This window comes from Octopus sinensis, linkage group LG2 (genome assembly GCF_006345805.1).
Source record: "Octopus sinensis linkage group LG2, ASM634580v1, whole genome shotgun sequence".
NCBI classification, from domain to species: domain Eukaryota; kingdom Metazoa; phylum Mollusca; class Cephalopoda; order Octopoda; family Octopodidae; genus Octopus; species Octopus sinensis.
Window position 1 is genome coordinate 72,017,933 of NC_042998.1, and position 22,585 is coordinate 72,040,517.

A 22,585-nucleotide genomic window follows, 5' to 3' on the forward strand; every position below is an offset into this window, starting at 1 on the left:
ACAATTGTACTAAAATACCGGATCCATTCTTGTTGCTTATTTTTTGCTTATATATATATATATAATGATACCCTTTAGTGAGCACATTGAGAAATGCGCAAAGCAACTACTACCACAATTTATAATCTTTCCATTCTACCAATGTGCTATCGGAACACCGACACAAATTAGACTAAACAAGGAAACATTCTTCATTGAAAAATACAAGCCCAAACTTAACCATTCCAACATACTTATACAGAGAAACTCAATCCAAAAGAAAGGCAAATAATTTTAAGCGATTATCTCCCTTACACCGGAAGAAATAGCTTATTATCTAGATCACCGCTCAACGTAAAAATAACGTTTTAAGAAATTTGAAAAGTTGAACGCGAAACCGGTCATTTCTTCTATACTATGTCATTGTATGAAAACAATTTATAACATTCTTCAGACATATTGACTCAAATATATATTTTTTAACCTTTTAAAACAAGCCTTCTGTAGTTTTTTCACTTTTTACTATTTTCTCTCTCTCTCTCTCTCTCTCTCTCTCTCTCTATATATATATATAATATATATATATATATAATATATATATATATATATATATATTATATATATACATATATATACATATATATATATACATACATATATATAATATATATATATATATATATTATATATATATATATATATATATATATATATATATATATATATATATATATAATATATATATATATACATATAAATATATATATATATATATACACACACATCGTGCGGCAAAAATAACACCCTTTTGTATTTCGGTTTATCAAGTAACTAATTGAGTTTCTTTTTTATTTCCTAAAAGTTCAGCGATTTTCTTCATTAGTTTATTCTTCGTTTCTTTAATTGGTGTAATATATCAGTGTTCAATAAAAAAAATACTTAAACATTTATATACTCTAAAAGTTATCAAATGCAAAAGCTGCGTTCATGCGTCTAACGTGGCTTGTAATATCTATCCTCTTCCTTAATAGTAAGATGCTATGGATTCAAATTTGAATTGATGGAAGGCGTTCAAGAAAGTTCCCCTCTTTCACTTATTCCATAGTTACTACACACCGAGCATGTTAATTCCTCATTATTCCTATACGGCGGGCACGGAAGTGACCCGCATTGTGCCTGTACATGATAAAAAAGAGCTCCATTTTCGTCTCGGTAACCACATCTGTCAGCTTCAGGTTCTTTGTCGATGCACAAATATGAAGTTCTGCCATTATGTTTCCAGTGAGATGTCATAAGGTAACCAGAATATTCGAGGTACCAACCAGTATAACATTCATTTCTACCTGGAAGCATCATTACAGCTGCCGGACCATTTGTTTGGCACACAGCACAAGGAATGTTATGATCATGTAACGTGCGAGCATTTGTCTCCAAGAAGAGACCGAATTTAGGATTATTTTTGTAGTCTGACACTTCGTATTCACTTCCATATATGTGTGATCCTGTTTCTACATCTCCCGTGAAATTGCTCCATTGAGGGTCCATAGGTAGACAAAGAATATTGCTTCCACCACCTGTGTCACTATAGAGACTTCCTGCTGCAACGCCTAGAAGATCAGTAAGAAGAAATAAGAGAAGGAATCATTAAATGAAACAAATAAGAGAGAAACAATACTTTAAAAAATCCGAACATACGTAGTAGTGCTGAAAAGTTCCTGACTTAGAAAAACTGAGCTTAGAAAAACTGAAGGACTGCTAAAATAAGTGAGTGAATCTGAGAGGTGAATATGCTGAATAAAATCATAATTAACTGATCCTTTCGTAGTTTATTTTTATCCAATGCGGGGAACTTTTCAGCACCTCCCAATGAATACGTAATATTGCAATTTTTAAAATAGTTCGAATTAATCATTTAAAATCGTAACACTATCATGTTTTGAATATAATTATGACAGATATTATATGTGATCGATTTTATCAGACCTAATAACATTAACAAGTTACTATTCAATATGTAAGGTGTTTGAATATGAAAAAAAAAAACAAACATAAATTGATATATGGTAATATATACCTGAATAAATTGTAGACGAGAACTTTGCACTACAGGACTTCCTGCCCCAATGTGTGTATAATGAATGTGCCGTTCTCTCTGCAAGACAGAGTACATAAATTGAGTCAAAATATAAAAGCACAGTTAAGAATACTATAAATTACATTATATATATTTATACATTAATGTTTATAGCTTCTTTTGCTTCGACATATAATTCTCACGAAGAGTTATAAATATATATATGTGTGTGTATGTGTGTGTGTGTGTGTGTGTGTATGCGTGTATACATATATATATATATATTTATATATATATATATATATATATATTAGGTATGCAATTTCCGAGCATAACAGCGAATGATTTTACAAGTGACTAGCTGACTGGCCTTCGACCAGGCGGGTATGTGGTATTGATAAGTCACAGAAATAAAGGCAAAACATCGATGTCCATCAGTCTGAAATGGAATTGAGGGTGAGTTATGGTGCCTGTCCATGGCTCTAAGATTCTAATAATGAGCTGCTGTGCCCGGAAATTGCTTACCTAATACATATATATATATATTAGGTATGCAATTTCCGAGCATAACAGCGAATGATTTTACAAGTTACTAGCTGACTGGCCTTCGACCAGGCCGGTATGTGGTATTGATAAGTCACAGAAATAAAGGCAAAACATCGATGTCCATCAGTCTGAAATGGAATTGAGGGTGAGTTATGGTGCCTGTCCATGGCTCTAGGATTCTAATCATGAGCTGCTGTGCCCGGAAATTGCTTACCTAATACATACACACACACCACACACACACACACACACACACACACACACACACACACACACACACACACACACACCACACACACACACATATATATATATATATATATATAAGAGATAATGATGTCATTGAGACCCAAATGTGTCAGGTAATGCTAGATAAGTGCTATAGACAGACCATAGTTAAGTTCCAGATTCGGTAATATAGCGAATAAGGGCTTAAACGTTGGTTCTATGTCAGCGTGTGTATATATGAATTTTTTGTGTCATGAGATAAAAAAAGAAACAAGGCGGTATAGATATTAGAGCATTTATAGATAGATGTTCTTACAACTGTTTCTAGAATATTAATTAATAATAATATCCCTTCATCGGAGATGGTGTGAGAGGAAAAGTTGTCATAGTTAGTTTCGATGTGATATAAATAGAGAGTGAGGTGGAGGAAAGAAAATAGATGTAATATATGTATGGTTATTGAGTTCATAAATCCGTATTATTCCAATATCCTTTGAGTAAAATCCAAAAGTCCAACAGAGTTTAATATGAGTCCATCCAAATGTAAAGTTTATAAGCAATGTAAGAACCTCTTAAAGTTGGTCCTTCTCAGTAGAGAATTTATATAGAATGTAGCAGATTCAAGGTTTGTGTTTAAACTGACCTAGAAATAACGAGTGTATTAGTTTGGTCAAATTGAAAACAGGAAGAGAGGAATGACAAAAGAAAAAAAAGAAAAAAAGAAAAAATAAGGAGCTAAAAGGAGGAGAGAAAGAAATAATTATAGAGAAAGAAGAAAGAAGATTAGTAAAAAAAAATAAGAATAAAACCCATGAAAGTATGAATAAAGAGAATAATGAATGGAAAAAAGAAAAATTAAGATGTAGGTTGGTCAGTGGTCAGTGGAGGTAGTTTGAAAGTAGGAGTGGGGATAGAGAGAGAAAGGTATTATAGTATAAATGATAGAGGAATATGGGGTTTAAGGGGTAGGGGAAGTACTAATTGTAGTAGTAACTTTTAATTGTGAGGCAAATATATGAAGAATTAAGTTTTAAGGAAATACTAGTGTTAATTATTCTGAGAAAATATTTATGTGAACATGTATATACATGTATATCAGATAAATTATAGAGATAAGTTACAAATACAATCCTCGTATATCAACGTTCCTACATGTGCAGTTATCTAAATTTTGCATGTGTATAAATGTTTACATATGCCCACATGTATTCATACATGCATACCCTCACTCGTACGTATACACGTGCGTATGGGTGTGTACGTGTATATATGTAAACGAATATAATCAGATGGTTGCACATGTGAGAAACTAGATATAGGTTATAAGTTAGAGTGTAAATTTATTGGTTATTGGGATTACCTAGGAATTTATACAGAAACGTACCTTATGGTCATTTTGACATTTGGATTTGTGATAGAATTTAAGTGTGTGATAAAAGCGGCGGTTGCATGTGCTTAATGCCTCGTTATGTTTATTAAGCAGTGTTGAAGAATTGTGCTTTAATATTTGGAGTGGCTCCTTAGCTGTCAGCTAAGTGGAAACACTGAGTAGGTTTAAAGGCTTTTGCACCCGCCTTTCTCACTAGTTATTCCCATATAGTCCATTAGATCGTCTAAGATACCGTTCCAGGTCCCTACTAACACTAAGGAGCAGGACATTCTTACAAAGGTCTCTACACGCCTGAAGAACTTTGACCGACCCTGTCCACTCGAGCATAGACCGCTATTAGTCTGAAAGTGTAGCCCAGCATCGCACACCTACCCTGCGGGTCTATGAAGATGGCTTGTATTGCGAGGTTCAAGCCTCTCCGAAACAACACGGCAACACCGTCTCCCTCTCATGGCCGGTTTGGAGATAAGTATGTGGCGTAGCTATTGAGGAAGGGAGCGAGAACCGGTGCCTCGGTGAGTCTCGCCTCACTGATGGCCACTACATCCAATCGTAGGGATGTGAGGTCGCTGAGGAGGTAATTTTGTTTTCAGCGACCTCTCAGTCACCGCGCATTCGCACTGTCTATTCTGAGCGCAACCAGAGAGAAAAAAAAAACACTTACGTATAGGTATCACAGGTCACACCGTCGGTCGTTTTTTGTATATATTTTTTTTCTTTTATGGCAGTCCAGTATTTTCCGAATGCCTTCTTCTGGGATTCTTGCTCAATTTCAATAGGCGTATGCAGGGTGATAATTCTCTCTTCCTTCTTCAAGAGACCTTTCGCTTTCTCCAACAGTCATTATGTAATTCGGTATTTTCCAAGTGGTTGCAGGCTGAAGCGAACCTTCTTCGACCTGCTTCTCTGGCGTACGAAGAAATCTCTATTTTCTTCTCATCATTTTCCTATCTTGTTTCTTTCCTTCTTTCTTCTTCTCTTTCTTCTTTTCTTCTTTTTTCTGTTCCGTTTTTTCTCCTTGTTCCTGTGTAGGAACAATAGTAGTGGTGAGGGCGGGGAAGTCTTCGTTAAGCTTGCTGTTCAACCTCCAATCCTCACTCTATCGCTCGGTCGCTATTATTTTTGGTAAAACTTTCGAAGAAATTCCTCGATGTAATTCGCCTATCTAGCCCCCAAAAGGGGACTTATTTTTTTAAACAAAAACTAGCTCCCTAGGAGAGAAGCTGCCTTATAGCACGAATTGAACAATAAAAACAAGAGTTCAACTATTTGTTACAAGAAAACCAAAGAATTATGGAGCTCAAAACGTATGACCTACCACGAGGAACCTATGTTCCGACTTAATAATGATAATAATAATAATAATAATAATAATAATAATAATAATAATAATAATAATAATAATAATAATAATAATAATAATAATAATAATAATAATAATAATAATGATAATACTAATAATGATGATGATGATGATGATAATAATGGTTTCAAATTTTGCCAAAAGGACAGCAATTTTGGGGTAGGTGATGAGTCGATTACATTGATACCAGTATTTAAGTGGGTCTTATTTTATGGAATCCGACAGGTTGAAAGATAAATTCGACCTCGGCGGAATTTAAAGGGGAAAATACCGCTAAGATAATAATAATAATAATATAATAATATAATAATAATGATAATAATAATTCTGCTCAATACCACAGATTTGCTTGTCAGTTGTTTGACCTTAACCAGTTGAGCATGTCCCTTAGTGGCTGACGATATGTGCATCTCTGATCACGAGCAGAAGTAGTGGGGGAGCACCATAGCCATGTGTTGAGAGGGATTCTTTGGGGTTTGAATAATTCACCTCTGGAAACATAGGTGGTTCTTTCAACATCCTTAAACAACCCTTATTCAGGGACCTTTTGAGCGGGATGGGCTACTCAACCTGAAGAAAATTCTAACTGGGCCCCACCTGCAAGGTCATGATCTGTTTATCTTGATATGAGATCACCATGTCGCGCACATATGGTTGTGATGCATGTGCCTGGTGTACCCTTATCAGACGGGTAGTCATGATGGGTATATTGGGCTTCGTATATTTTACCTCAGTGTCACTTTGATGGCATGCACTGCTCTCTCACTCAATAATAATAATAATAATAATAATAGTAATATAATAAAATAATAATAATAATATAATAATAATAATAATCAGACGTTTAGTCATGAGGGTATATTGTGTTTGCATATTTGTACGCCAGTGTCACTTTGAAGGCATGCGCTGCTCTTTCTCTTAATAATAGTATCTTAGTAAGGCGGCGAGCTGGCAGTAACGTTAGCACGCCGGACGAAATGCATAGCTGTATTTCGTCTGCCGTTACGTTCTGAGTTCAAATTCCGCCGAGGTCGACTTTGCCTTTCATCCTTTCGGGGTCGATAAATTAATTACCAGTTAAGCACTGGGGTCGGCATTATCCACTTAATCTGTTTGTCTGTCCTTGTTTTTCCTCTCTGTGTTTAGCCCCTTGTGGGTAGTAAAGAAATAGGTATGCCGTCTGCCGTTACGTTCTGGGTTCAAATTCCGCCGACGTCGACTTTGCCTTTCATCGTTTCGGTGTCGATTAAATAAGTACCAGTTACGCACTGGGGTCGATGTAATCGAACTTACTCCGTGTATTTGTCTTTGTTTGTCCCCTCTGTGTTTAGCCCCTTGTGTGTAGTAAAGAAATAGGTATTTCGCTTGTATTTATCTTCTGAGTTCAGATTCCGACCAGGTCGACTTTGCCTTTCGTCCTTTCGAGGTCGCTAAATTAAATAACAGTTGTATACTGGGGTCGATCTAATCGACTGGCCCATCCCCCAAAATTTCGGGCCTTGTCCCGAGAGTAGAACAGGAAAGCAGTATCTTAGCCTATCGGTTTATCTGACCCTCAGTCTGTGTCTCTTTACAGGAAATTATATGTACTTTACAGGAAACATATGTTTCCTGTATACCCATATATAAATAACTACATATATATATATATATATATATAATATATATATATATATATATATATATATATATATATATATATATATATATATATGTGTGTGTGTGTGTGTAGTAGTTTACACGAATTTGTTTCTGGAGGGCATGAAATTTTCACTTTATTCTGCATTACACATCATTCTATATAGACCATTAGGGGACTAAATGCTTTAGAAGTATAACTATATATACATACATATATGAATATATGCATGCATAGGTATGTCTGCCCGTCTGTGTGTGTTTAAGTGTGTGTGTGTGTGTATGTGTGTATACAGTGTTTTGTTTCATTCTTGATTATTTCAATTTTAAGGTAAATATTTTCATCATCGATTCAAATTAAACAGAAAAACAATACAAGTTTAAGAACTTGTCACCAAGAATACGTTGCTGTACCTTTACGATGGTTTCTCTCCATTATCGACAGTTGTTCGTTGAGCAAATCTTAGAAAGTCCGTCAAAACGAACATCGAAATTGGTTTTCTTCTTCCAAGAATAATATGAATGCTTCACGTGCATATACACACATATGCATGCGCGCAAATATATGCGTGTGTGTGTGTGTGCGTGCGTGTGCATATCTATAAAGACACATATCTACATATATATAGCATATTCAAATACATGTCTGTATATAAATATATATATATATATATATATATATATATATATTAATAGATACACACACACAGATATATATGCGTGTGTATATATATATATATAATATATATATATATATATAGTATGCATATATATAATATATTCACTTATATGTCACTATATATATACATATATATATACACTCACACACATGCACACACATATGTGTATGTATATGTATATAGTGCGTATGTATATAGTTTATATATTAAGGAAGTCATGAAAGATTGGCAACTGAAAGTTGCATATCGTCATTAAATATAGATTTTTTAGTCTGGCCCTTGAAGAATGATATTTCAGGTAGATGCTTAAATCGTTCGTAATTTAGAAAGACATTAGTATGTACTCTTGTGTATGTATGTGTTTGTGAATGAACAATTTACAATAATCTTTCATCCAAGATTTTATATTCTGTATCAGAAGTCATTCCACGAAGATACATAGATAAGTTTTTATGCAACTAAGAACAAATATCGATGTCTATGTTAGAAAACTTAACTTCCCTCGTGTTAGTTAATTCTTGGTTGTTATATTGCGAAACGTAAAAATATTCTATTTTCTGTATTATATAGCCAGAAAAAAAGTATTTATGTTTATAGCAAATTATTGCTGATATGCAACATTGCATTATACGCATTTATGGTATATACAAATATCGAATGATGAACAGAAGTTTGCATTTGGATATCCAGGTCCGTTAAAAGCATTAAAAATTGCATTTATTTAACATGTGATTTTGTAAATTCTAGAGCAACTTATTTTCTGGTTTTCAACAGAAATACATTTGATCTTCATATAATCTTCATATATGAATCATGTCGTACTCCTGTAATTCAGAAAAAGTTTATATTTTGAAACCGTCATTAACTGCTGCATTCTTATTCAGCAAGAAGTTAGAAAATACATTATATAATCAAACCATCAATATTACTGAACGCATTTAAACTTACCGACAGCTCTTTTATAGTTTGAGTTTTCAGATTCATTTTTCTGGAATAAATAAAATGATTTTAGTTTAATGGAAGAACGGTCATACTCAGTTTATGGAAGGAAATCTCGACTCATTAATGGAACATATATACGGTACAGTGATCTCTTTGCCGCAACAGTAAAACCACTTCGAACTAACTGATTACTGCCGAATATAAAGAAATAATGCAATGCACAATGGACTCATTTATATAAGAAAAGAGAAGATTTTTTTTGACAGTAAAACATTTCACAGTGTATATATTTACTGAGGATCGTGTTGGTACTAGAAGATTTTAAGGTTCATGATGGCAACAACTCTTAACACCATTAAACAACCATGAATATCAAACAGAAAATTAAAGTATGTTCAACATGTAAAAGGGATATTTGTAAACTATGAAACATAACGAATCACTAAGTAGCGGTAAAATTTATGCGTTAACTAAACAAAATTGCCCTATTATATTATTGAGAGCAACATTATGTTTCCAATCAGTGGAAAGCTACTAAACAGATCTACCGAAACCTTCTACTGCACTTGATTTTGCGTTGTTATGGTAGTTCCATATATTACAGTATTTTATTTGTATTCATTTCCAGGACAATGTTTTTTGCCTTCATCAATAGCGACTAATTGATAATGTTAGATATTTCTCTTGATTGTTACCATTGTAAAGAATCGTTAATAATAATTGTTAGCAATGATAATTATAGCCGTTTCATTCATCACTTTGTTTTCAATAAATGCTGTGTGTCTGTGTATCGATTTGCCGAGGAAATATAACTTTCGAAGGTCACTCGATCTTATTTAAAGAGGAGAATAACTGACAATTCTACTGATATTACAACAGTTTCATTCTAACTGATGGAGTAAACTAGCAATAATTTGATACGTACAGTTTCATTTTCATCGCGAACAGCACAACACAAATTGTCAACAGTGTATTGAGAATTATGCAAAAAATAAAGTAGTTTGTTAAGGGAAAATCGATAGAGAATTAACCTTCTAAATAACTATTTGTAATTCTAGATTTACATGTTCTATGTTGCAGCACAGATATTTGAGCATGTAGGTTCACTTATTCTGAAGTTTATATATTGTATATGTATCACTGACATACGTGTTCATGGAAGCAATTGAATAGAAATAAGGTAATTTGTTTTTATGTATCCAAAAATATTAACGCAATAACAAATGCTGAAGAAAGGTAACTGATATGAATATAAAACATGTTTAGGAAGAGTGTTCAAAGAGTAAAAATTTCATTCTAAAATGGAGGGTAAATGCTTTTCGGAATAACGATGAATTATTTTGTTAATGCAAATTAAAATCGAGGATGTAAAATTGGTTTACTTGTATGAGAAACTTGGGAGTGTTGAGCCACAAGGAGAGTTGAGACAACAATTTTCCCTAAATGTATAAATTATAAAATGTAATTACTGCTACCTATTTGAAGCACTTCTAGAAATGTTTCTGCGGATCTAATACATTTAATATGCGTAGGCAGTTTATACAGTTATGCTTTGAAAATATTAATTTTTACATGAAAATATTAAAGTTGGGCTTCAAGGTAGGCATGTTCATGTTTCTGTAGTAGTATGTAGCATTCTAATTGAATGCATTCTGTCATATAACTATATCAGTTCTCTATCACACTAACCGTTAAAAAAAACCGGTTTGACTAACATTACAGTCACAATAGTGCATGAAGTTATGATGAAGGAAATAGGAAGAGTTGGGGCAGCTATGTATGGGAGAGTTTGAGAAGTGTCCCAACTCTCCCTTTATAAATGCATGATGCAAAAACAATTCTAACCTGCTAATTTTATATCTTCCTGTGAAAACAGAACAAAAACCTCTGGTAGATGTTGATGAGCTGTGTTTACTTTCTAGCCTTTAATAGGGCTTCAATTGAACAGAAATTTTGATCTACCTGCCTTTATACTGGCTAAAATTTGCACATATATTGTCTTTTTCAGATGCCTCAGAAATATGGCTGGATGACCAATCGTGGGGCTGCATGATGTTAAAACGACCTGGATCCGTTGAGTTGAATCAGTTCTGTTTTCGTGTTGCAAATTGATGCGAGCATGATTTTCATAGGATTGGTGGCATGAGGACCAGGATTTGGGTGAATTTTAAAGTTGATGCCAATATCATTTGAGCGGGGCTGTTGGAATATTTCCCACATACAAATGGCATAGCGCCCTCGGCAGCGTTGGCCGGAATAGACCTAGAATTTAGGAGATTATCCTAATAATAATCAAGATCTGTCATCCTTTTAGAACCGGGAGTTTGATTTAAACATAATTATAGATTAGCTACAATGGCGTTTCTGGCGTAATAGTTACCATAAATAAGGAAATCGTCCTACAGATGATTCTACGATATCAGTGCATTTGGTGCTTATCTCAATGAACTAAAAATTCCATATAAAAGCCAACTAGCCGTCTTCAGAGAGGAAGAGGTAAGGAATATCCATATTAAAGAATATTATTAGTTTCCAGTTCCATTGACGAAGAGAGAGTGAGGTAGATTATGAGAGGAAGACTTGTGAAAAGTATAGGACAGTATAAAAAGTAAGCATAAAGGAATGCACGAAAATACATACGGTTAAATTGTACCGAAAAGACATACATAACTTAAGAGTTAGAGGGACATACGAGGGTGTTCTGAAAGGTTAATGGCTTTCATAGTGTCGCGAAAGGTGTTGGCATCAAATTTTCCGAGTTCTTTTATAGGGCTTAGAAAAAGTAAAGGACCACTGCAATAATTGTGTGAATCTGATAGGGGAATATGTTGAATAAATTCATGCTCTATTTGCTTTAACCCAAAGCGAAAAACTGTTCAGCACACCATAGTATATATACAAATGCACTTTGTATATAGAAGTATATAAGCGCAAAATACCAAAAGAAAAAAATATATATATGGAAATTTCAGAAATTTCTGTTTATCATAACATTCATAATTTGAAACTGGAATATGTAAAATATCTTGGCTATGCACCCAGTAAACGATTATATAGAGGCATTACAATGATCAGGCCCCTTATCAAGAGAAATTTGGCAATACTGGTTCATATAGTAGTGCCAGAGATGTAAACTACAGAATAGAAAGAGAAGGCAAGGAGAGGGAGGAGAATATATATGATGTAGAAAAGATGAAGAAAGGTAGAAATGTAGACATGAACAACTGATGGAGGGAAGAGAATTTCTATGACGAAGGTGGTTTAAATAGACGTAGTATATATGAAGGAGACACAGGAAGATTAAAGCGATGTTAAGATCAGTGTGATGGAAGAGAGTGCCACTGGTGGTGAAAGGAATCTCACTAAGCAAACAATATATCTTTTACGGATTGCAAATGACTCTACAGAGAGACTGGAAGAGACAAGCAATCAACGAAAGGAATAACAGTAGGGTTAGGAGAGGAGGAATGCATGTCAAGGTAAGGAGAATAAGGAAAAAAACGATGGAAACAGAAAATACTTCTAGCATAGTTAAAGTATAAAGGCTCAATCGCAATTCGGGGAAATCAAAAGAATTTACGTAATGGGAACATGGGGAATAAAAGTTGAACTTACACGAGAGAGATTATGTTAGTGAACCTAATGTGATGCGTGGTATTATTATAATAAAGAAAAGGTAGAGATTGCTTGAAATACAATTAACAGACATGGTAGTTAGTACTGTACGGGGAAGACACATAAACTACGGAGTAGGATAAATAATAGGGAATATCATTAGACTTCAGGTAGTCTATGTATGTACGCAAAGGAATAGAAAATTTAGAAGCTTCGTTTGAGAATTAATTCAGTTGAGCTCGGTAACGACGCTTGAAGCTGACAATGTAGGCCTTGTCTCGTGAAAACGAGGGCACATTGTTCGGCATTTATGCACGACAACCAAACGTAAACAAAATCCATCTAACGGGCATAACAAACTAAATAATTACAGTTTTCACAGCTAGAGGCCGACTTAGGTTCAATCCGTATTTTCAGCTGATGTATTTGATAAGTTATCCCCGAATTAGTAGATGTGTTATTGTTACTATATATATATGTTCTTTTCTTCTTTTATTTGTTTCAGTCATATCATTGCGGCCATGTTGGAGCACCGGCTTTAGTCGAACAAATCGACCCACAACTTATTCTTTGTAAGCCTATCGGTCACTTTAGCCGAACCACCTGGGGACGTAAACACACCAACATCAGTTGTGAAGCGATGGCGGGGCGACACACACACACATACACACATATACGACGGGTTTCTTTCTGTTTCCATCTACCAAATCCACTCACAAGGCTTTGGTCGGCCCGAGGATATGGCCGGAGATATTTGCCCAATATGCCACGCAGTTGGACTGAACCTGGAACCTACTTACCATAGAGCCACTCCTGCGCCTACAAACACACACACACACATATATACACACACACACACACACACACATATACACATACACACACATACACACACACACACACACACACACACACACACACACACACACATATATATATATATATATATATATATATGAAAAACAGGAACGAAGATGCTACTGTCTTACAATTGGGTACATTTTAATTTTCCCTTTACGTGTTTCAGTTTTTGAAAAAACTTAACAAAAATATGAACTAAAATGTGCTGTTGAATATAGTGTTGAAGGCCTCATTGTTTTGTGGGTTTTGTGTGGAAATGTAAAGGCAGTGTTTTCATTTTTCTTCCTTCTTTAGTCTTGGTTGTCTAAGTTCTTGTTTATATAATTTAAGTACTCATTGGATCGTATTGTCGATTAAGGGTTTGGGGTAATTCTTGTTTATTAGTGTGGTTTTCAATTCCTGGAGTCTTGTGTAATGGCTGCCTTTGTCTGAATATGCACAATAGTATCCGGGAAGCCAACCAGGCAGAACGACAAACTTGGCTACCGGAAAAACAACACGCCACCAGTACTTTAACGAATGAAGTATCACATCAAGGAAAAAAATTATAAATTCATCGGATTCCAAAACACACCACGAGAAGCGAAAGTTCCTACATACGACGGATAGGAGATCAGAGAAACTGTAAACCAAACCCCTTTTCTTAGTATCTTCATTTCTCTCTTTTCTGCACCCCCCCGCCCCATAACTCAGAATGACTGAAACTTTGATGATATTCATTTCTTGTCGATCACTACTAACACAAATGAGCTTTGTACATTCAAACAAATTCATGCATAGTTTTAATATTATTCACGGTTATGAACGTGTAAATGTGTCAACATCGACATTTCTGAATATGTCTTTCTAATTCATAATTATAAATTTGTCGCTTATGAACATTTTGATATGTCAACATTGAAACTTTCAAAGATGATTTTTTCTAATTCATAATTTAAAATTTATACCATTGATAAACGAAAACATATTGTTGAAACCAGTTTCGTATATATGTAAATAAATTTATTTTAAACGATTACAAGTTTATCAAATTTAGGTGCATTTTCAAAAGAATTGTCTAGATATGTATATATATGTATGTATGTATTAATATCTATTTATACAAATTTGGGAGTTGCGGTTCTATTGTTAAAATCCCAAATCCCTAATAATATTATAAATGATACTGTTTACATTATATTAGTAAAGTGTAAAATAGTAAATGTCCTGATAACCTACAATACTTATTATTCCCTAAGATTTAAAAAATATTCATATATTAATATATATTATATGTTCGTTGAATATATATATATATATATATATACATACATACCTATGGGCGACCCCTTCTGCCGTGAATGACTATGGGATTCCACCTAGAAAGTTACGCTGCAAGGCACAAGTCCAGGCAAGGTTCTTTATGGAAGACTAACACTCGCCCATGTATACAAGCGTCTCCACTTCACGATACCGATGTTATCCAAGTTAAAGGCAAAGGCCGATACAGCTTGGCACCAGTGACGTCGTAACTCACTTCTACAGCTGTGTGAACTGGAGCAACAGGAAATAAAGTGACTTGCAACCTCACTATCGTAAGCTCGATGCTCTTACCACTGGGCCATGCACATTCACATATATACATGTATATATATATATATATATATATATATATATATATATATATATATATTATATATATATATATATATATGTATTTATATGCCCATATAAATGTGTATATAATACGTAGAGAGAGAGAGAGAGAGAGAGAGATAGTGGGGAGAGACATACACACACAGACGGAAAGGAATAATAATAAAAAGATGCATTCTTAAATGCATAAGTATACGCAAAACATACTACATACAATTTTTTTTCTGTGCCTGTACGTGAATATATCTCTGCGTGTATACTTATAGAGGGAGATTGTTAATATTTAAAAAAAAAATAAATGTTAATGTAAACAACACAGCTACTGTATGAATAAATATTACAATTGTTGTTTTTTCACAAAACTTTGTTGTAAACAATGGACTGCCACAAGTTTATTATGAGAGAACGAAGCTTTCATTCGAATTTTTTCTACTCAGTTCTGTTTATTGTTGCTTAAGTGATTGGAGACGTTCAAACATACATACGTACATATAAAGATACATGCATACATACGTAGATACGTACAAGCATTACATACATACTTTCATACATACATACATACATACATACAAATCTGTTGGTATAAGCAAGGATACATATACATATGTTTGTGTATGTATATACAAACACACATAACACACACACACACACACACATATACAGGCACATACACAGACATATATATATATAATAGATACATATATACATATATACATGCATATATATATATATATATATATATATATATGCGTGTGTCTGTGTGTTTATGTATACATGTATATATATGCATGTGTATACATATATATGTATGTATTTATATATATATATATATATATATATATATATATATATATATATATATATATATATATATATAATATTTTGTATGTATATGTATATGTATAGAGCGACCATGTGGTAAGAACGCTTCTTTCCAACATCATGGTTCCGGGTTCAGACACCGTCAGAACATTACCTTGGAAGGTATTTTCAAGACATAAACAAACTGAAATTAGCCTGTCTTATGCATACGTATATATATATAGATTCTTGTTTTGTCCTTGCGTTTTCGCTTGTCCCACCCGCACAAGAGCTCTACAACATCTTTGTTGTGCTTACGTCTCCTTAACCTATTGGGCACAAGATAGCAATACTATAAGTACAATAAACTGAAATGAAATATAATTACTACTGGAGTCGATTTGTTAGACTAAGCCCTTGAAGGAGATGCCCCAGTATGTCGCAGTTTAATGACTAACAAGTACATAAGATACGCATACACATATGCACAAACAGGCATACACACACATATACATATGCATATTTATATATATGCATGCTTATATAAATATATTTACATCTGTGTATGTGTGTGTGCTTGTTTGTGTCATATAAGTGTGTGTATGCATAATTATGTTCAATTTAAAAATATATTTCGAGAACTGATTCTCTACGATCATATTCTATATAAATAAGTATAAATAAATGACTTACGGAGCCAATAGTACGTTTTTCTAGTTGGGTGATATGTACAGACTGAAATGCCAGAAGTATCAATAGCAAAATTGCATAGGCCCCAGTTGCCAAAACCGGAATATTTTGGTAAGTTAAGGCTTTACTGACGTAGCTGCGAATCCCAGTCAAGTATCTCATTTTTTCTGAATATTTTTGTAGCAAAAAAGGAAAAAAAAAAATGCAGAATTCTGTCTTCATAAATGCAGATAACTGCGAGTAAACGAAAAGCAAAACGTGAGAAAGAGAGAGAAGACAAATGAGGGAGAGTAAGAGGAGGAATTTGATAGAATTGGGGTGAAATCTACACTGCCATACAGACGAAGTGGCATAAAAATAGTTTTTTCGGTAGTCAAGTTTTGAAGTCAACAAGTCTTGATAAAATCTTGTCCTTGAAGACTACTGCTGATTGTTGACAGCAGAACAGCGAAGTATTTATGCTGAAATGATATTTATTAAGTTTCATATTCCCAAAAAACATAGGAGTAAAAAGTACAAAGAGATCCTCTCCCTCTCTCTACTGCTTATGTGTATGTGTGTGTGTGTGTGTGTGTATGTGTGTGTTTGTGTGTAGATATATATATACGTATATTAGGTATATGATTGCTTACTGCCACGCACATATACGCTCACACTGTCTCTTTCTCTCATACATACATGCAAACGCACACACACATATGTTTATGTACGTATGTATACACAAGCACACACAGACATAAAGCGTTTTGGCCATGAAGAAACGGCTTTGATTATGATTAAGTTAAAGTTTAATACAGGTTTCTAACCACCCCTGACTCTAAATTTGATACATTGTCTGCTGAAGCTGATACTAAGGACGATAAACAATATAGATTAGACTGAAGATTAAGGGATGATTGAGATGAAATATTAATATCTACCGTGTCTGTTAGACCCTACTAACAGATGAAGCAGCTAATTCTACTAATGAAGGTTGTGAAATTAACGAAAAATGACATCCAATCATGTGACCAAACTGTTTCGATTGGGAATGTAGCAAGAAAAAAAATTCAAACGCTGGAAAATTGGTAGAGATAGATGAGCATTTTTTATTACTGGCATACACACCATACAGGTATTACCATCCAAAAATCAAAGCGATCTCTAAATCAGTAGACACTATATTGCAACACATACAAAATTGTAAACAAGTGCACATTCAATCAGCGAAGTCATCTGACCTTGGGCTAAAATTTGACACCATTCTTCTTCTTTTTCTTCTTTTTTTCTTCTTCTTCTTCTTCTTCTTCTTCTTCTTCTTCTTCTTCTTCTTCTTCTTCTTCTTTTTCATCATCTTCTTCTTCTTCTTTTTCATCATCTTCTTCTTCTCTATTTCCTCCACCTCCTCCTCTTCTTCATCTTCATCTTCTTTTTCTTCTTCTTCTTCTTCATCATCTTCATCCTCCTCCTCTTCATCTTCATCATCTTCTTCTTCTTCTTCTTCTTCTTCTTCTAATGGTTAATGTGGGTGAAAGGATTGAGAAAAGATCACAGAACAACTGCTGGGCGAAGGCACGTGATTTGGTGGCCAAGGTAATCCTAGAAACTATGACGCACTGTGATTTGTCCTTGCTGACATTTTTCCAGTATCAGAATGAGCTGCGTCATTCAGGTTATAGATTGTAGACTATGTAGAATTCTATAGCATTTCTCGAAACGCGTACCTGATTAATCGAAGACTGGTTGATTCCGCTATTTTATTCTTCTTTTTACCTATGTGAGTTACGAGTATTGCTGTCTGTAGAGTTATATTGTAGTTAAAGGAATGAGCTGTTTTGACTGTTGTGTCTAAATTTTCGGTATGTGGTGAAGCAACTTTTTGCTAAACCCTTAATGAGATATATATATATATATATATATAAATATGTATGTATATATATATATATATATATATATATATATGTGTGTGTGTGTGTGTGTGTGTGTGTGTGTGTGTGTGTGTGTGTATAAAATAATAATAAGGGTAGAAATTGATGTTAATTAAAATATGTGGTTTAGCATATTTAAAACATCGAAAATTAAAAATTGTGATACATACACAATTTAGAGGAATGGCAACTAAAGTGGTCACCCTATATGCTAAACATAGACGTCAAATCGCCATTACCACGAAGAATAAGTTCTCAAGAAAAAATAATCTCAGCAAAACTCCAAAAAGTAAAAAATGAGCAAGACAAATGAAAACATACGAAATAAAAACGATTAACTACGTACCATTGATTTCACTTGTTAATATCTACGCATATAAAACACGCAGACATCTGCAAGATCATCAGCGTAGTCTGTCGCTTACAAAACACAAGTTCTGGAAATTGTGTTTTGTAAGCGACAGACTACGCTGATGATCTTGCAGATGTCTGCGTGTTTTATATGCGTAGATATTAACAAGTGAAACAAATACTGCGTAGATAATCGTTTTTATTTCGTACATTTTCATTTGTCTTGCTTAGTTTTTACATTTGCTGAGATTTTTTCTTGAGAATACATTCTTCGTGGTAATGGTGATTCGACGTCTATGTTTAGCATATAGGGTGTGCACTTTAGTGGTCATTCCTCTAAATTTATATATATATAAATTTGTGCGTGTGTGTGTGTATGTGTGTGGTGTGTGTGTGTGTGTATGTATGCATAAATAAAAACCAAGGACACATACCTAATGCAATCAAGGGTCTCCAGAATTTTAAAAAACACCCCACTCCTTCAAGTCAGTACCTCTCGGCAGACAGTGTTATTAGTAAGTTCCTCCTTTCTTCTTCCTTGTATGCCTGTCTCCATCACTTATCCCTTACATCTGAGATTTTGCGAGCTCTAAAGTATGCCACATACAACTACCCATGATTGAACACTGGCTGAGGTAAGAACATTCCCACCTTCTCAAATATCTGCCCCTTTGACTTAATAGTCATGGCATATAACAAATGAAGATGAAACTGTGTTCTCTCGAAGGTGAATGGCAAGTTAAGGTCGCTTGGAGCCAGCTTTATTCTGGGGATGAAGACACGTCTGCAAATTAGTGAGCCGCTAATCAAAGAAGTCTCGATTGAATCTTGATGCTTGGATAGAAATGTTACGAAGAAGCATTACGATTGAGCCGGGTTTTAAACTCAGTTTATGAGGCGGCATTTCTGATGGTGTCAAATAGTTTAGAAATTCAAGTGGATAGCGCTCAGCCTCAGAGGAGCATCTGTCAAAACTTTATCTGTACTATAATAGGTGCGGCAGTCACGTGGAAGTTGCCTTAAAGCTTCCTCGTTGATCAGGAGTCAGAAGTTACTCTGCTTCTTCTCTCTTCCACAGATGACTGTTGAAGATATCATCCACCAGAGACTCGTCAACGCACGAACTTTGAGGCACTTCTATGTCATCATAGATTAGGATGTTGTGGAGCTGCATATGTTCCATTGCTAAGATGCAAGAGCCTTGCTGCAAATTCCCTTTGATCTGCTGTTGCCCTGATGCTTTGGCTTAATCTGTATTGGATGAAATTCAGCCACAGAAGAAAACTTGCCTAAAATCTCCCCACAAGAGCACAGCTTTACCACCATAAATAGCAACAATGCCAGTGATATCTCGCAAAGCTTTATCACTAGCGTGAAGAGCAAATGAAGGGAACAGAGAAGCCTCATCCAAGATGATCAAATACAGGCTTCGTAAATGATTTGAACGGTCTGAAGTGGCTGGTACATTGCAAACGCTGGCCTCCATGAGTGGGACAGGCAACTGAAACAAACGATAGATAGTCTTTCCACCTGACAGTAGTGTATAGGCAATGCCTGTCCAAGCACTACTACACACGTCGCAGTTGTTCCTTTGCAGAAAAGACATTATGGTATTAAACATTTTTTACCACAACCTCCTGGTGCGTCTACATAGAACAGGAGTGGTTGGGCACCTCACCTCTCCTCTTCCTAACTACAGATTCAAGCACAGCATTGCATTAACTATCAGTCTCTGTTAATCAGTAAGTGTTGCAATGCCTGAGCGATCAAGGTCTGCATGATGGTCAACTTGCGGTACTCCAATCGGTTCAAGCAGCCCAATTGCTAACAAATTAATGCCATTCTCTATCAGAATTGCATCAATTTAACGAAACTTGTAGCCAGTTTTGGTACAGTTTTCGGGGTTGGTTTCCTGTAATGAATACTACATCTGCTCACTGGTTAGGGCGGACATACATCTATCGGAATGACGAGGTATGACACTTCTCTAAACATTCATTCTTTGAGCTAGTACTATACTGAAACAAGGGACCATGAAAGACTTCCAGCTCCAAATATACTGTAGAAGACGCCTATCGTCAAACGCAGAAAATACTACCACCAAAATGTCGGGCACCATGCAAACTATGGTGATTCAAACTGTGATCTAGTGACCAAGAAAATGCAGTGGCCCTGTGGCTCGAGGCTTAGCGAAGCAGGTCTATGTGGTAAAATTGCTCGGGGTCGATTTGATCCAAATCTCCAATTATTCTTTTCTTAATTATTGGAAACTATTGCAATAATTGGATGAGAGAAGGTGCTAATTGATTCACGTTAATATATTTTTCTTTCTGCTACTAGAATGTTTTATTCGCTATGCCTGTATAATACATACATGCAGACATACATACACACACATATATATGTAAATGTGTGTGTGTCTGTGTAATTATGTAAGTATATGTACTCATATATGTGAATGTAGGTATGTGTATGTATGGGTATAGAGGAATATGTGTGTGCTTGTGTGTGCGAGGATTATGTAGTTGAGATGAATCAGTATTTCAAAATGATGTATAGTTAAATTATAAATTGCAATATGTAACGGACAGCTTTTGAAGGTGTTGCCCATTCACTAATATTTATTTAACTTCATAACTTAATTCATAATTTATCTTATACCCTACCTTTTCATGTTGCATAAGTATATGTTTAAGGGTCAGTTTGCTTCTACTTGTCAAGAGTACTCGTTTTTATATTCATCATCTGTTTTATCTACGTCATGTTTGATGTAGTGGACACTGCACATTATCTATTGTAAATAGAAGTACCACTTGGAATTGCGATAATTTAAGCTTTGGAATTGTATAATTTATTCTCCGCCGGTACTCCACCGTAAGATTGTATTTGCATTTAAACAGTTCTCTACAGCGCAGCAATCAAAACACTTCAGAAGACACTATATCATTATTTTCACTGCAATAAGTGCTGTGAAATATGAAGATTCGCAGTTCTTATCTCATTGAATTAAGTGAGTTTATTATTCTTCAATGGTTTGTGTGTTATTTTGAATCATTAGAATTTAAACATCTGAAGCCTTGAAATAGTTGAAATCAGTACGAAAGTGTTTGAAATATCATTCTGCTTCCTATTAGGTGTTGTCAGGATAAATATAAATGTAAACTCCAACAATACCGGTTTCTTTATTGAGTTAAGATAAGTAGATTTTATATGAGATTTCAAGGAAGTAAAATCTAAATGCTATGATCCATATACTACATTTCAAAGTACGGCGTTTGAAAGATTGCAGTATTATATATACAAATTGTGTCCCATCATTATATTGCTTTATAAAAAATATATAGATAAAAAAAGATGCCGTGTTTTAGATAATATTGTTCTACTTAATGATAGAACTTTTTAATCATAAGTGAAATGTGATTGTTATTCTTTGTATGTTTTCTCTCAACGGACACTCCAAGTAACGTATATGTAAGTTGATGTATTGTTGTGGGTAATCTAGTGGCAATGGAAGAAGCTGAAGGGCAGACAGGTATCAGAAGAGAATATCACGGAATATGGTATAAACTGTCAATAAGTTGAACGAGCATTTAACTATTTCTAATAAATAAAATGTGTACATATCACCGTCTATGATCCCCGCTCTGACGAAATTTGAAACTATTCTAAGACACAAAAGCAGGGATAAAACCAGGCCTCTACATGTAGTTCTATTTTTCATGCTAAGCAGAGCATAAATGAAGGAAGATGCATCATGCAAGTAAGTACTGTAATTAGCAATAAGAGATAAACTTATAAACATCCGTGAAGTAAGACGCTGAGCGGAATGGAGCCATTGTATATGTAAGAGATAAAACGTGACGTTAAGACGTTGAGTAAAGTTCG

At 34.5% G+C, this 22,585-nt stretch overlaps 1 protein-coding gene across 1 annotated transcript; it reads right to left on the reverse strand.

The window, feature by feature from the left end:
• Window positions 1-901: 901 nt before the first annotated feature.
• On the reverse strand, window positions 902-16,713 carry LOC115232406. Its single transcript, XM_029802262.2, has 4 exons — window positions 16,446-16,713; window positions 8,847-8,886; window positions 2,054-2,131; window positions 902-1,586 (listed from the first exon to the last, which is right to left on the reverse strand). Exons 1-4 carry the CDS (start codon window positions 16,662-16,664, stop codon window positions 1,051-1,053), a joined length of 873 nt encoding a protein of 290 aa, XP_029658122.1. The 5' UTR covers window positions 16,665-16,713; the 3' UTR covers window positions 902-1,050.
• Between the last annotated feature and the right edge of the window lie 5,872 nt (window positions 16,714-22,585).

Excerpts from the sequence above, each read along its gene's own strand:
- LOC115232406 (XM_029802262.2), bottom strand. The coding sequence starts at position 16,664 with ATGAAGACAGAATTCTGCATTTTTTTTTTTCCTTTTTTGCTACAAAAA. Across the intron at positions 8,887-16,445 it reads AAAAACGTACTATTGGCTCC|AAAAATGAATCTGAAAACTC; the intron begins GTAAGTCATTTA and ends TATTTATTCCAG. Across the intron at positions 2,132-8,846 it reads AAACTATAAAAGAGCTGTCG|AGAGAACGGCACATTCATTA; the intron begins GTAAGTTTAAAT and ends TCTGTCTTGCAG.